The sequence below is a fragment of the Cupressus sempervirens genome, chromosome 5 (genome assembly GCF_028749045.1).
Source record: "Cupressus sempervirens isolate cs-2001-9-10 chromosome 5, ASM2874904v1, whole genome shotgun sequence".
Lineage (NCBI taxonomy): Eukaryota > Viridiplantae > Streptophyta > Pinopsida > Cupressales > Cupressaceae > Cupressus > Cupressus sempervirens.
This window is the reverse complement of record NC_143122.1, coordinates 385,840,575-385,855,020: the sequence shown is the minus strand read 5'-3', so window position 1 is coordinate 385,855,020 and position 14,446 is coordinate 385,840,575. Positions and strand designations below refer to the sequence as shown.

Genomic DNA, 14,446 nt, shown 5'->3' with positions numbered 1-14,446 from the left:
AAATACTTAAGTAATCAGTTTTGAGACTAGGTAAAGCTTTTACAATTTTACCTATGGATGATAATGCACGATAGTGAAGGTGACCTAGCCTCCTATGCCAAATTTCAGTGAAATTTGAAGTTTCATGACTAAGAGGTAGGTTTTGATTATTACAAAGTTTATATAGACTTCCATCTCCAAATCCGATGAAAATGGCTTTCTTGATATTAGAGTTCTTTGGCCAAGATAGAACTTTGTCCTCTGGGAAAGTGATTCTAAATCCTTGATCAACAAGACCAAAAATAGAGACTAGGTTTCTTTATATTCCTGGTACATATAAAACATTTTTGAGTTAGAGAGTAATTCCTGAATTTAGGTAAATTGAATAGGAACCAATGCCTTTGATAGAATGAGTAGAGTTATCTCCAATGGTAACTTCTTGTGAGGATTGTTTTGAGAAAGTTTCAATTTGTCTTTAAAACTAGTGATGTGTTGAGATGCTCCACTGTCTATGATCCAAGTGTTGTGGTTTGAATTTAATTCACTTGAAAGGGCTAAGTAAAAAGCATAGTTTTCCCTTTCTTTCTCTACTTCCTCCCCTTTGATTTCTGCTAAGTCTGTTTGAATTCTCTTCTTTTCAAGGCAGAAGTTATGGGAGTGACCAATTTTATCACATTTGAAACATCTAACTTTGAACCAATCACATTTCTTATATGATTTGTCAGATTCCCTTATATTATGTTTGAATTTTCTTTTCTTGTTTGAATTTACATTAAGTGCTTGAATGTCTCCCTCTTGATTTGTACTTAGTCCTCTTCAGACTAATCTTGATTTTCTTCTGTGCATTCATTCTTTATTAAATCAAATTTAGAGAGTTCAAGTTGAGAGCTTAAACCTTGAATAAATATTTCCCAAGATAGAGGAAGACCTCTTAGTGCTATCATGTTGAGTTCTTTGTCATCAACTCGATTTTCCATTGTTGCAAGTTGATCTTTTAATTCAGAAATCTTTCGAAAGTAGGATGTAATAGATTCTCCATTTTTCATCTTTATATATAGTAGATCTGGTTTTAAGGTTAATAATCTAGTAGTATTGTTGATTTCAAACGTATCTCTTATAGTGCAGAACATCTCAAATGCAGTCTTGAGACTGGATATGGATGGAAGAATATGATCTTTTTACATAATGTATTATAATTTTCATTGTTTGGTTATTGTGTCTTTTCCATGTTACTTTCTCTAGATCATTTTCAGGCATGGATATGTTTGTTTCAATATACTCCTCTAATTCCATTTCTCTTAATATTATCATGACTAATTTTCCATGTTCAAAAATCTGATGCGCTCTCAAGCCTATCTTCTAGCCTTGCATGATTCACCATTTTGATTTAAGAATATAATTTAACTTTTGTAAATCTGAGACTTTCAGATTTAATTATGAGTAATAGATTTTCTTATCAGAATGGTTCTGATACCATGTTAGTTTTTATATATCTGTAATAGATAAAACTATTACAGTAGATATGGATAACAATAGATATTCTTACCTGAATAATTGTAGTGCAGATTTGTTTTTCAAATGATGAATGATCTCTAGTTGTTGAGATGTAGGATATCCTTCAATGTATATCGCTGATGACACAAACTGTAGAATGAATGTGTTGATTGTCTTCCAAATCAAATCGAAGAGGAGAATTCTTAAAATATATTCTGCAATATTAATGTGCAGATCGTTGGGTCTGTGATGCCTTGGATTGATGACATTCCCATCAATCTACACTTTGTTTATATAGATATCCAAAGGGTCATGCCCCGTAGAGTCGTGACTCTACGTGGCCTTTGGCCACCTAGGGTCATACCTCTATGGAGGCACAACTGATAGTTAGTTTAAACTAAATCAACACGACTCCCGATAGCATATAATCTTAACATGTTAATATGTCTGCCAATAATCCTAAGGTAATACTGCCTACCGATAATATATGTTAAGACAACCATTCAAACACACACACGTACGTATGTACATACATAGGTATGTATGGATGTATGTAAGTACGTATGTATGTAAGTAACATCAATAAATATTATCGGAAGAACCTGATACAGATTTGCATGTGTCTTAATATACAGAATTTTCATAACATCATTACTTCTATTGGTGCTAAACATTAACACATAGATGATTAGAAAGTGACATGAAATACACCACGTAATTTCCCACACTGCTATGAATTTAGCTTTTTCTAGGTCAGTGGCTCGCGAATTATTTTTATCCGGATCCTTCACTTATCATTTTTGGACTAGCATAGCTGCCAGATATATGTATTAGTTTATAGTTGGTTAGTTTAATTTTCTATTTTTTGTAATTGCAGAGTTTCTTTTAACCAACTATACACATTATATATCGTATCCTAATTTTATTTCAATACAAGATTTCATAATTAATTATTTTTGAAATAGGAAGAAGCCTTGATTAGGAGACTCGGAGGCCTCTACCTCTGCACCCTGTTCTGATGAAAACTGAGAAAATTAAAGTACATTAAATGAGGACGGCAATGGAAGTTCTCTATCAGTAGGTAAGAAATCCCGCTTGGTCTCCACTCATGAAACCCCACAAGCTGACGGCTGAGCGACCGTGGCCATTTGTGGAGAGGTAAAAATGTGGCTATAGAGGCTACATGGTGGAGGATGGGTTACCGAATAATTACAGCCCCACAAGGACACCTATGACGTGGTATCCAGACATTTTTGTGAATGATTTAGTAGCTATGAAGGAAAGGGTGTGGGCACTTGAGGAGAGGAACCAAATAGAAAGTATCACAATGAAAAGAGTTACTGAAGATAACTGGAAGCTGGCAGCGGAGGTCAAATCACTTAGAGAACAAATTCAAAAATTGCAATTTAATATGGAAAAAGGAGAGTATGAATTAATATTGTTGAAGAAAGAAGTAGGGGAAAAGAGGACAGCAGCAAGTACTATGGGAGAAGGAGAGGCTACAGAAGCAGACAAAAACTCGCAAATGAAAAATATACAAGATGCCATGGCCAATATGGAAATAAAAGAGAATCAACTTAGAGAACAGATTGAAGAAGTTAGATCATGGGCCAACATAGTAAAGGGGCCAGCAAACACTCCTATTGACAACATAGAAAAACAAGTTCGGAGACAGATTAGAGAGGAAAAAGAAAGAAATGAGAAAGCAACAAATATCGTTGTCAAAGGGCTACGAGACTATGGAGAACAGGAGAAAACAACGGATTTAGTTAAAGACTTCTTTAAAGACCAATTAGATTGGCATGGAACAACCATACAAGCTCAAAGAATCGGAAAATGGATTAGAGGAGGCAAAGATAGACATGTTAGAGTGACAATGAAGAATATAGGAGATAAAAATAACATTTTCAGCAAGAGGAAGTTTCTTAGAGGCACACGCATATATCTTGATGATGATCTCACCGTAACTCAGCAAGAAGAAAGGAGGAAGGAATGGGAAAAAGTGAAAACAGCAAGAGGAAAAGGCAAGTGGGCGTGGTTACAAGATGGCAAAGCCCAAATCAGCGACAAAATCACACGCAATAAATAGAAACTCGGGCCCACCCAGGAACATTTAACTATAGTTAGCTGGAACTGTAGAGGTTATCCTTGGAGAAGAGGACCTGGGTTAGGGCCGATAGCTAAAGATAATGACATCATTATGCTTACCGAGACTCATGAGCATGATGGATGTAGAGTTCCAGATTTTGAAGGATATAAGAAGGTATCACTGTGGAATGAAAAGATAGATAATGGTAAGGGGCATGGAGGCATCACCGTTCTAATAAAAGAAACTTGGAGCAGATTTGTAAACTTAGAGAAAGAAGATGTAAACAAGCAGTATATTTGGATAAAAATAACAGAGAATCAGATTTCTACAAGGGTGGCTATATGTTACTTCGCTCCAAAAGGCTCAAAAGTATATAAAAAACATAGGTTGGATCGAGAAGATCCGTTTGTTGCGCTAAAAAAAGACATAACAGCCTTTAGCTCTTTAGGGAAAATAATGTTAATAGGGGATTTCAATGCTAGAACAGCAAACAACCAAACTCTCAATCTTAAGGAGAGTTACAATGAAAACAGAGATCCAGTTTGGCTCGAAGAAGAAGGGACACAAAAATGGGAAAGATCTTCGCAGGATAGCATGGGAAAGATTAATCATTTTGGTGCTAAATTACTAGGATTATGCTGCCTATACAACATGGTTATATGCAATGGTATGGAAAAGTGGCCTAAATCAGGAGGCATCACATGCAAAAGACACAATGGACAAAGTGTTGTTGATTATGTTATATGCTCGCAAGACTATGTCGCAAAGATAATTAACTTTGACATAGAAGATTGCCCCATGGAGTTAAAATCTGATCATAACCCCATCTTGATAAGGGTGACTACTCACTTCAAAGATCAACATATTGTCCCAAAACTTTTACAGAAGAGGAAGATGATTCCGACTGGCAAAGTTTTAATGACACAAGAAAACCATGATACTTTTCAAGACTCTCTTTTGCGGCTGTCTAGGGTTCCGGGAAACCATCTAGAGTCTGAAAAACAACATTTCATGGACAAGGATAATCTTGTTCTTACTATCATTAAAGCATTGGAGGAGTGTAAAAGATCTAGGGCCACAAAAGAAGCCAAGAACACTTTTCCGGCCAATCCTTGGTTTGATGAGGAGTGCAAAATGGCAAAAAGGAATTGGAAAAAGAACATGAACAAAGAAAGTAGAAAAGAGTATAATCAACTGATTAAAAAGAAGAAAGAAGAGTATGTGAACAAGAGAAGAATAGAGTTGGTTAATCTTGGTAAAAACAACCCCAGAAAATTTTGGAAAGAGCTTCAGCAGAGAAAAACTCAGATAGTGAATAACATAACAGGAACCAAATGGCTGGAATATGCCAAGACTCTCTACGAATGTGATCTAAGAGAACACAGTATCATGGAAACAGAGACTACGGGGGAGTTATTCAGTGAAAATGATATTATTCAAGGCATCAAAAGGTTAGCTGTTGGTAAAGCGCAAGATATAGATGGGCTACAAGCGGAATACTTAAAATGGGGTGCTGAAATCCTCACACCACACATCACTAAGATTTTCAACAGTGTCAATAGAGAGGGTTTCCCTGTAAAATGGACTACAAGTGTGGTGATCCCACTCCACAAAAGTGGAGATATAAACAATCCTTCTAATTACCGAACCATCATGATCAATCCACTATTTGGCAAGTTATTTGGTAGTTTGGTAGAACAAAAAATCAGCAACTGGGCTGAAACAGAAGGCAAACGTGCAAAAGGGCAAGCAGGCTTTAGACCAAAACACTCTACTATAGATCACGGCATCACTCTCAGGCATTTGATAGAGAAAGTTTGGGACACTCCGGGGAACGAGGCTTTTTGTTGTTTCGTGGACTTTAAAAAAGCTTTCGACACAGTGCCACGTAATAAATTATGGGATAGAATGGTAGAGCTGGATGTCCCTAAAGAACTTACGTCAGCGGTTTACAGATTATATGAGCAGGTCAAAGCTAAAATCAGAACGACAGAAGGGTTATCAGAAGATTTTGATAGCAACATCGGGGTTAAGCAAGGGTGTCCGCTTTCTCCCACACTATTCGGGCTTTATATTGACAAGTTAGAAGAGTGGATAAACAAGACCAATGGTGAGGGGGTGCAGCTGGCCCACTTCGTGATAAGATTGCTCTTATATGCAGATGATCTCATTATTCTTGCTAGAACAGCTAAAGGTTTGAAAGAGCACTTGAAAGCACTAGAATTTTTTTGCCATGATGTAGGAATGCAAGTTAACACTAGCAAAACCAAAATTATGATCTTCTCACTAAAGAAGAATAGGGGCATACAAGACAAGTTTCTGTTTGAAAATAGTCCCCTTGAGATTGTGGAAGAGTACAAATACTTGGGCATCGATTTTCATAACAAACTCAACTGGGATACTTGTAGATCGAAAAGAATCCAAGGGGGCTGGAAGGCGTTGTGCTCTTTACAAAACAAGTGCAGGAACGCAGAATTATGGGATTGGACGACCATGAAAACTCTGTTTGGTTTGCTGGTCACTCCGGTTATTCTATACGGATGTGAAGTGTGGGGCGGTAGTATGTCCAAACAGAAATGGCGGCAAGTAGAAAGAATTCAAAAACACTTTATCACATGCAATCTTAAAGTCAAGACCACAGTTCCGTATGAAATCCTTTTGGCGGAGGTGGGTTCCTTTCCATTAGAAGCCGTCGCATTGACCCGAATGCTAAGCTATTTAAAGAAAACTCAAGGTCTAGAAACACATCGTTGGCCCAAGTTGGTAATAGAGGAAAAACTTGTGAGGCGGAAAAGCACATGGATGAAACAAAATGACAAATGGATGCAAAAATGGGATATCAACATCCAAGCTTGCCCGGATAACATTAAAGAAATAAAAAAGTTTGTCAATGAAAAATTTCGCAATATTCTGTGGACAAGACACATAGGGAGGAAAAAATCTTATTACATTAAAGAATTTAATCCCACTTCTAGTCATGATGAAAAGGCCTATATAAGGGCACCTATTAACTGGAAAGCAAAAATGTTGATGGCACAAATTAGAACTAGTTCACATCAGCTGCGATGTGAAACTGGTAGATGGCAAGTTCCAAAGGAAGAGTGGGCAGACAGAACATGTTTATTTTGCAATATGGGAACAGTGGAGACAGAGCAACACTTTGTCATGGAATGCTTGGCTTACAACGACATCAGATCTGATTATACAAAAATTCTGCAGAACAAGGACTTCAACTATTTATTTGAGGAAGATCAAGTGAAGAGAACAGCGGAGTTGATTATCAAAATTCAGAGAAGAAGAAACAAGTTAACCAAAACTTTGCAACTGACTAGTTTGGCTCTTGACTCGAGAGGGCGATTGCATGGGTCCCATAGACTACTTTAGTCTCGTGGACGTCATTAAAATCTATCATATCATATCATATCATCCATGGCAAGAGGAGGAAATTTAGCGAGTCCTGAACACCCTCCTAGGTAAAGGTAGGAAAGAGACTTTAGTTCGCAGATAGTTATCATAAGTCTTGAAAACTGTGCACAATCTGTCAATGGTGTCATGGTAAAGCTTGCAAAGATCGCTCTTGAGAAAGCATTGAATGAGGTATCTTTGCTTTTCAACTTCAAATGTGACTTTCTGTGGTTGGAAAAGCAGCTTGGCCAATTATGTAATTCTACACAGGCTACAAATCAGGTAATTGGGCACATTGAGGGTGTGAAAAACTGGCTGGCTCGAGTGCGGCATATCGCCTTTGATGAAGAAGATATTATTGATGAGTGTGATGTTGAGCATTTGTATTCTTTTATCCATTTGGTCTTCCGGTATATGATGGGGAACAGGATTAAAGTGCGGAAACAGAGGATCAGCTGTGTCATTGAAGAAGCACAGCAGCTCAAGCTTTTCCACGATATGACCCATCTAAGAAGCTTGCAAAATGAAGCTAGGATAATTTTTGCTATTTTTTGAGTTCAACAAAATTTCAATTTAACCCCAGCAAAATAGAAACTAGCCAATCAAAAAAAATGAATTAATGATTAAAAAGTAATTTAAAAATAAATTTGTTTTGAACTTTAGAAATTCACCAAATCTGATTTTGAAAATTAAATGTGAGGGGCAACTAAAACATTAGTTCCCTGCCTTATTTACTAATAATAAGTATTATTTATATGATAACTTGTCACTTTTAAATTCAATATGGTATTAGAGCAGGTAGTAGTGGTGGCTTGTTAATTTGTGAAGGGGCAAGTCTACAATTCCTTGCTTACCCTGAGCTATACAATCCTGGGAGAGAGATCTTTCAAGGATAGTGATAAGCGTTGTGTTTATTAGTAGTTTTAAACAAGCATAGTGGATTTCATTATTAGAAAACCTGAGTGGAACGTGCTGGAATGTAGAGAGAGGTCAGATCTCAAAAGAGATCGTGAAGGGATCAGATTACATAGATCTATAATTATTGTCAAATCCATTGATAGCTATATGTCCTCTATTGTTGTCAGTATTGAGGCTCCCATCTTTGTCCATTCATCCATTCGAATTGTGAATCAAATTGTATTTTTCCTCTGCACTGAGAAATGTAGGAAGCCAAAGTCCGGTGACTGAGAAAAGATTTTTACAAGAAGAATTTTTGGGTTTGATTGTGTTTAAATTTTTGCATCAATATTTTGAATCTCACTCCATGACCCATCATCGGGATGAAGCAAAGCAAGAAAGAGCAAAGTTAAATGGTTTGACTCGTCGAGCCTTCCAAGTTTCGCTGCCTATTTTCCCACTGTCAATGCCACTTTTTGGTCACCTCTTTCGCATTCCATGATAGCACTCCTATCGTCTCCTTTGTTTAATTGTTTTCCACTTTTGTGGACTAAACATTTCCAAATTTGTCACGAAACCTGAGCACTCTTTAAGATTTAATAATCACTAAAATTTAATTTTCAGGCACATCTAGATTCCTTGTTTGTGTTTTCCTTTCCCTAGCCATAGTCCGTGTTTATACATTACACTTCCCAGTTGTCTTTCCAGTTGTATCGACTATCTTTACTACTTGCTAGTTTTTCAAAATACTCATTTAGCTGAATCTAAAAGCCTTTAATTTGAACTATAACTAACAAACGCACTTGAAATAACACTCTTAACTAGTTTTTTATCCATTTTGTATAAGTTCATTTCTCTCTCTCTCAATACCAAGAAAGATTAGGCTTTTCTAAGTTCAACTTCAACTTTAGTGTGAAGTCTACTAAAAACAGTTTGGAACATGCACATTGTGTTCATGATGCATCTAATTTTAGGTAAGGATACCATCTAATGAACAGTGATTGATCCAAAAAGGCATTACCAATATCAACCATCAGACATCCCTTTCTTTGCCTTGCATGCAATCTGCATATCTCATCTTTGCGACGCTTATGTACATTTTAGGCAATCAACATGTAAATTATGAGTATGAAAGCCATGGTTAATATTTAGTTTTAGGAAATAAAGACAACGAATAAATGCAGCCAAAAATGGTAATAAAAATAAGATTTCTTGACTCTACTGAATAAAATATGAATGATTTTTTCTCAAACTCACACAGTATCGTAGCAACAGGAGAAACACCAAACAATGGATTCCTTGAAATTTTTTGTGTGACTAAAAATCAAGTTCAAAGCAACTTTATGAGAACCAGAGCTTTTCTCTGGCTATCAAAAAAGATTATATGGAAAGTTACAGGGTCATGTTCCAGCATGAGGCAATGCCACCATGTACACTCTTACTCATTCCTCATCAGCTCCCAGGACTTCAGATTAGATTTTGGTAGCCGTATCTGATTTAACCCTAATAATGCCCTTTTCGGATAAGCTCATTGTTGCAATTGAAAAATAAATCCTAAAATTTAACGTCATTATTTGAAACATCATTAATTTATTGACTGCAGTCTGTGGTGAAAACTACAAGAAACATACAAATGACACAAGATCCCTAATGCCAGCCTCAGTAAAAAGATACTGAATGAGGATGGCATTTTATAATAAATATGTAACTGATTAAACCTGAGACTCGACAAAAAACGGTTTGCCAAGATTAAGTAATTCCTCACAGTAATTGGCAGAAAACTTAGAAACAATCATCAAGATTGCTGTATATACTGTGAGTGAGATGCTGCAAGAAGGGCGGCTCCAATACCAGATCCATCTCTAGAATGATCTATAGCAATCATTTCTGAAGCTTCACTTCCAAGTAACTCTGTAACTGCATCTTGCATATACTGCCTAAAGAGTGGATAATGCTCATACAGTCCCCCATCCATTGCTACCACAGTTTTCTCTTTACATGTAATCTCATCACCTGCTCTGCCAATCTTTTGAAGTATTCCGACAATCCCTGCTGCAGCCAAACGTGCACCACGCTTCGTAACAGTGTCACAAAGCTTGACCACAATCTTTCGCTTTTCTAGAGAAGCTTTTATCTGCACATACAATTAAAACCAAATTAAAAATCTTGAAATGTAGATGAGACGTTTTTCATTTGAAGAAAGCAAGCATTTGTTATTCCTAGGGGCAAGCACATTTTCATTTCCTTATGATCTGAAAAGTAACTTACCCCGAATATACTCTTCAGTTTGTTTCCAACTACTTCCAGATTTGGTGAGTTGTCTTGGTGCATAGCAGACATATCTGGGGTTCTGCATAAACAAAATCCGTCAGAGCAAATTTAAGGTGGCAGGGCATGATGCAGAAAATACATAAGTACTCCAACGAACAATGTCGTTTCTCCATTCATAACAGTAATTTTGATCAAACAGTCATCGTGTCAATAAAATACTACTAAAAGTTTGGGTAGCAGAAAAAAAAGATTGACTGCTAGAACCAAAATTGAAATTACATTTAAATAATGATATTTTGAGATGATTACAGAGAAATGCTACATACAAATATTTTTATGCAATTTGTGTTTCTACTGTGCGTCAGTATGCATTGTGATATTTGGGGATTCAAATACATAGTTCTAATTCAAAATTTCAGTCCACATTGACCCATATTTGACATGTAGTGATTCTCAAGAACATGTCTCTGATGAGCATGTTAACTGCAAATTTTATTCAGATCATGTTGCCGATAAGTTTTTCTTCATATAGGCCATGCAATCCTGCTTAAGGAGTTCTAAATCCCTTAATTTAAATTCCTGGCGCACTTATATAGCTTATTTTCAATTATATGGCATCTATTTTAGACCCTGTTCTTGCAAACCATTTCTAACATCAAGGTTATAATGAGCAATATGAGAGCCTACTTAGTTCTTAATTGATTATTTAAAGCTACGCCAATATGGAGCATTAAATCTTTTTGCACTCGCATAAATCTCTAAAAAATATTTCTTCAATCACCATTGACAGATCTAAAATACTATACATCCTTTTAAAGTAGTTTTTGTGCTTTCAGATGAGATGCTCACACATCCTTTATGTAATGGCACCCCCAGAATGCTAAATATCCCTTCAAGCTGCAGTCTTTTTAATCCATGGGACAGCTAGGCAAGAGAGATGGCATCATGCCTGTTGCCTCATACAGAAACGGAACCAACAGAAATGTTTCTTAGGTGTTCCCCAAGGAAACTTGTTTCAAATCTGGACCATGTTATATATCTGGTATGTATCTGTTATATGTGTGAAGTAAATGAAGTCCTAAGCAAAAACATGTCATCGGGATGGGATAACACATAATGTTAACCCCTGCCATGTGGCACCATTTCAGGTTCCCACGAACTCACATGACTTGCCTTGTTATATTTCTCCCGAAATCAGTATGGACCATTGATCTTAAATGAGATGCACAGATCTCAATAAGTCATGTTAACTGCACATAAAGTTTGCCCACGAGTAGTTTAAGTATTTATGACAAAGTTTGACTTTGTGAAGCTTCCAGATGTTGGCGTCTTGTTTCTATTACTTATGTATTTTATACATTCAATGTATTTTTTGTAACCGGGGGTAATGTAATGTGCTGAAGCTGTAGATAACTGCTGGTGATTTATCAATAACAATAACCAGTTTCAACTCTGGGTTTGATGTGACTATTGTTGTTGTTTGTATTCCTTATTGTTTTATGCTCATTGTTTGTTCTATTTTATCTTTGCTCTGCTATTTTTCTTAACAACTGGTGTTAGAGCTGTGCAATTTTCCTAACTACTGGTATCAAAGCCATAGGGTTGGAGAATTTTGGAAAGCCAAGGGTATGCAACCCTGAGATATTTGTTGCAGGCAAAGTGAGGAGAGCAGAAGGTTGGGTTTGACTGAAGGAGATTGAAAGTTTTAGGCAAACAAGTCGTGTCCGTGTCCAGCAGAGACAAAAGGAGAACTAGTCGTGTTCATGTCCTGTATAGACAGAAGGTTAACCGATCCTGTTTAACCTCCAGAAACAGAGCAAGTGTGGGGTTCTGCTAGAGAGCAGTTCAAGTTATAGTTACCCAGGAACTTGTGAAGAGTTTGCTAAAGGGTTTTATTGGATTAAAATGAAGTCAACAACAACTAGTGATATGGAGAATTAAATGGGGCTAACTTTGCCCTATGGAAATCCCAAATGGGGGATATTTTGATTTTAAAGGATAAATATTTGCCAATTGAAGGAGTATCAAAGAAACCCACAACAATGACAAATGAAGATTGGAAGAAGTTAGACGGAAAGGCCATAGCAATCATTTGTCAATACCTAGCCAAGAATGTGTATTTTAATGTCGCTGGAGAGAATACAGCATAAGAGTTATGGAAAAAGTTACATGATTTCATTGATTTGTATGAGAAAGACACAACTTCAAATAAGGTTTTCTTGATGAAATTATACAACCTGAAGATGAAGGAGGGTGCTTCAGTAATAGAGCACTAAATGAGTTCAATATAATCACCAGCCAACTCACCTCTGTTAAAATTGTTTGGGATGATGAGATTAGAGCCATCCTACTAATGTGCTCCATGCCTGACAGCTGGAGAATCTGATTGTAGCCATCAGCACTTGTGCAGAAGCAGTAACCTTGAAGTTTGATGATATCTGTAGCAACCTAATGAATGAGGGGCTGAGAAGAAAATCTATCACAGAAAGTCAAGGAGGAGGAGACTTAACTTCAATTGACCGTGGTAGAAAAATGGAAAGAAGCCATCAAGTGCATTCAAGGTCAAGGGGCAAATCAAAATCAAGAAGGAGCAAGCTAATTTGTTTTCATTGTGGAAAGCCAGAACACATGAAAAAGAATGTTGAACTTTGAAGAAGGAGCAAAAGGATAAAAAATGGAACAATGTAAATAAGAAATCAGCTAGCACAAATGAAGGTGAGACCACAGCTGTAGTTTTGGATAATGAGGTTTTATTTATTGTTTCAATGGAAGATGCATGTTTATATAACTCCATTGGTAGTGTTGATTGGATTCTTGGTCTTGGGGCATCTCATAATGTAACCCCAAATATAATCCTGGTAATTACGGTAGAGTGCATTTGGGAGATAATCACTTTTGTAATATTGTTGGAGAGGGAGATGTCCAAATCAAGACAAAGGATGGACAAAATAATTTGCTGAGACAGGTTAGGCACGTTCCAAAGATGTGTATGAGTTTCATCTCCATGTGACAATTGGATGATGAAGGCTACTCCACATATTTTGGAAAGAGTGGCTGGAAAATTAGTAAAGGGGCATTGCTCGTGGCTAAAGGATCCAACCAAGCAAATTGACTTGAGGTATTATTGGATTAAGCGAGAGCAGGAAGAAGGAACAATTACACTTGGGAAAGATTCATACAGATGAGAATCCTACTGATATGCTCACAAAAATATTGCCAAGAGCAAAGCATGAGCTGAGCGAAACTTAATAGGCCTAGGGTGATTTGATCACTACTCTTGTTTAGTCCTACTTCATTTCTTTCAAGTGGGTGAATGTTATATGTGTGAAGTAAATGTTGACACAAAAACTTGCACCCTAGCCTAAGGGAATACTTCTCAAGCAGCCTTTTGTAACATGGAAACAACCTCCAAACTAGGGGAGTTGAACTATGAGGTTGAGTCTCCAGAGAAGGCCGGCTTCCTTTACTATCAGGGTGCACCTAAACTACGCTTGGAGAGGAAAAGAAAGAAGGAATGCATGAAAAGAAAATCTACCTATTCTAACCTAAGGGGTGATGCACCGAAATAGTTTGCTTGATCATATCTCTGCCTAACAATGCACTATTCATCAATAGAACCCAAATACACTGATTCAACCTCTATCTTAACCCAAAAGTTACATACGGATCAGAAACCAAATGAAATGCCACAAGGAAGGGATCTTCACTCTATAACATTCAAAGGGCAAGAATAGATACTAATATGCAGATTTAAGAATGAAAACAAAACACCAATAGAGGCAAGAAGGTTTTGCACTAATATTGATGGATGAATGAGGTAAAGTAAAGGATTACATTCATTATAGACAAAAGGGAAATACAGTAACAGAGTATAGGATACTACTGCTATAGAATCAGAGAAAGAATGACCCACCCTAAGAAAGATTACAAAATCTTCTTTTATAGTTCAAGCATAACTCAGATAACTTCTACCCTAAGGCATAGCACAACTAGCGCCATTAAGATTACAAAGAGAAATCACTGTAAATCAAGAAAATCAGATCTTTGGTACACAGCCAAATGCAAGAAAATCATATATTTCACCCACAGAGCTCTGAGAAGCAGCAGCCATTAACATTCTGATGGAGTAGATGGATAAAACCAGGATGGTGGAGTGTTCTTTACATTTTCTTAGCGTGGCATTCATTCGGAAGTGGTTGGAATCGATCATGGAGATCGGATTGTGCAGAAAAATTTTCTCACTTTCCTGGTTTGACAAATCAGCAGAGTCAGTAGGTCAATTGAGTCAAGCAACCGGAAAGAGCCACGTGG

General features: G+C 36.9%; 1 protein-coding gene across 1 annotated transcript in view; it reads right to left on the bottom strand.

The window, feature by feature from the left end:
• Positions 1 to 9,143: 9,143 nt before the first annotated feature.
• LOC149556391 (hexokinase-1-like) overlaps positions 9,144 to 14,446 on the bottom strand; it is a 63,420-nt gene continuing 58,117 nt past the window's right edge. Inside the window, exons 9-10 of the mRNA XM_089830676.1 lie at positions 10,133 to 10,214; positions 9,144 to 9,998 (exon numbers count right to left, since the gene is read on the bottom strand). Of these exons, the coding sequence (XP_089686802.1) occupies positions 9,660 to 9,998; positions 10,133 to 10,214 (421 nt within the window). The 3' untranslated portion in view covers positions 9,144 to 9,659. The remainder of the gene's footprint in view (positions 9,999 to 10,132; positions 10,215 to 14,446) is intronic.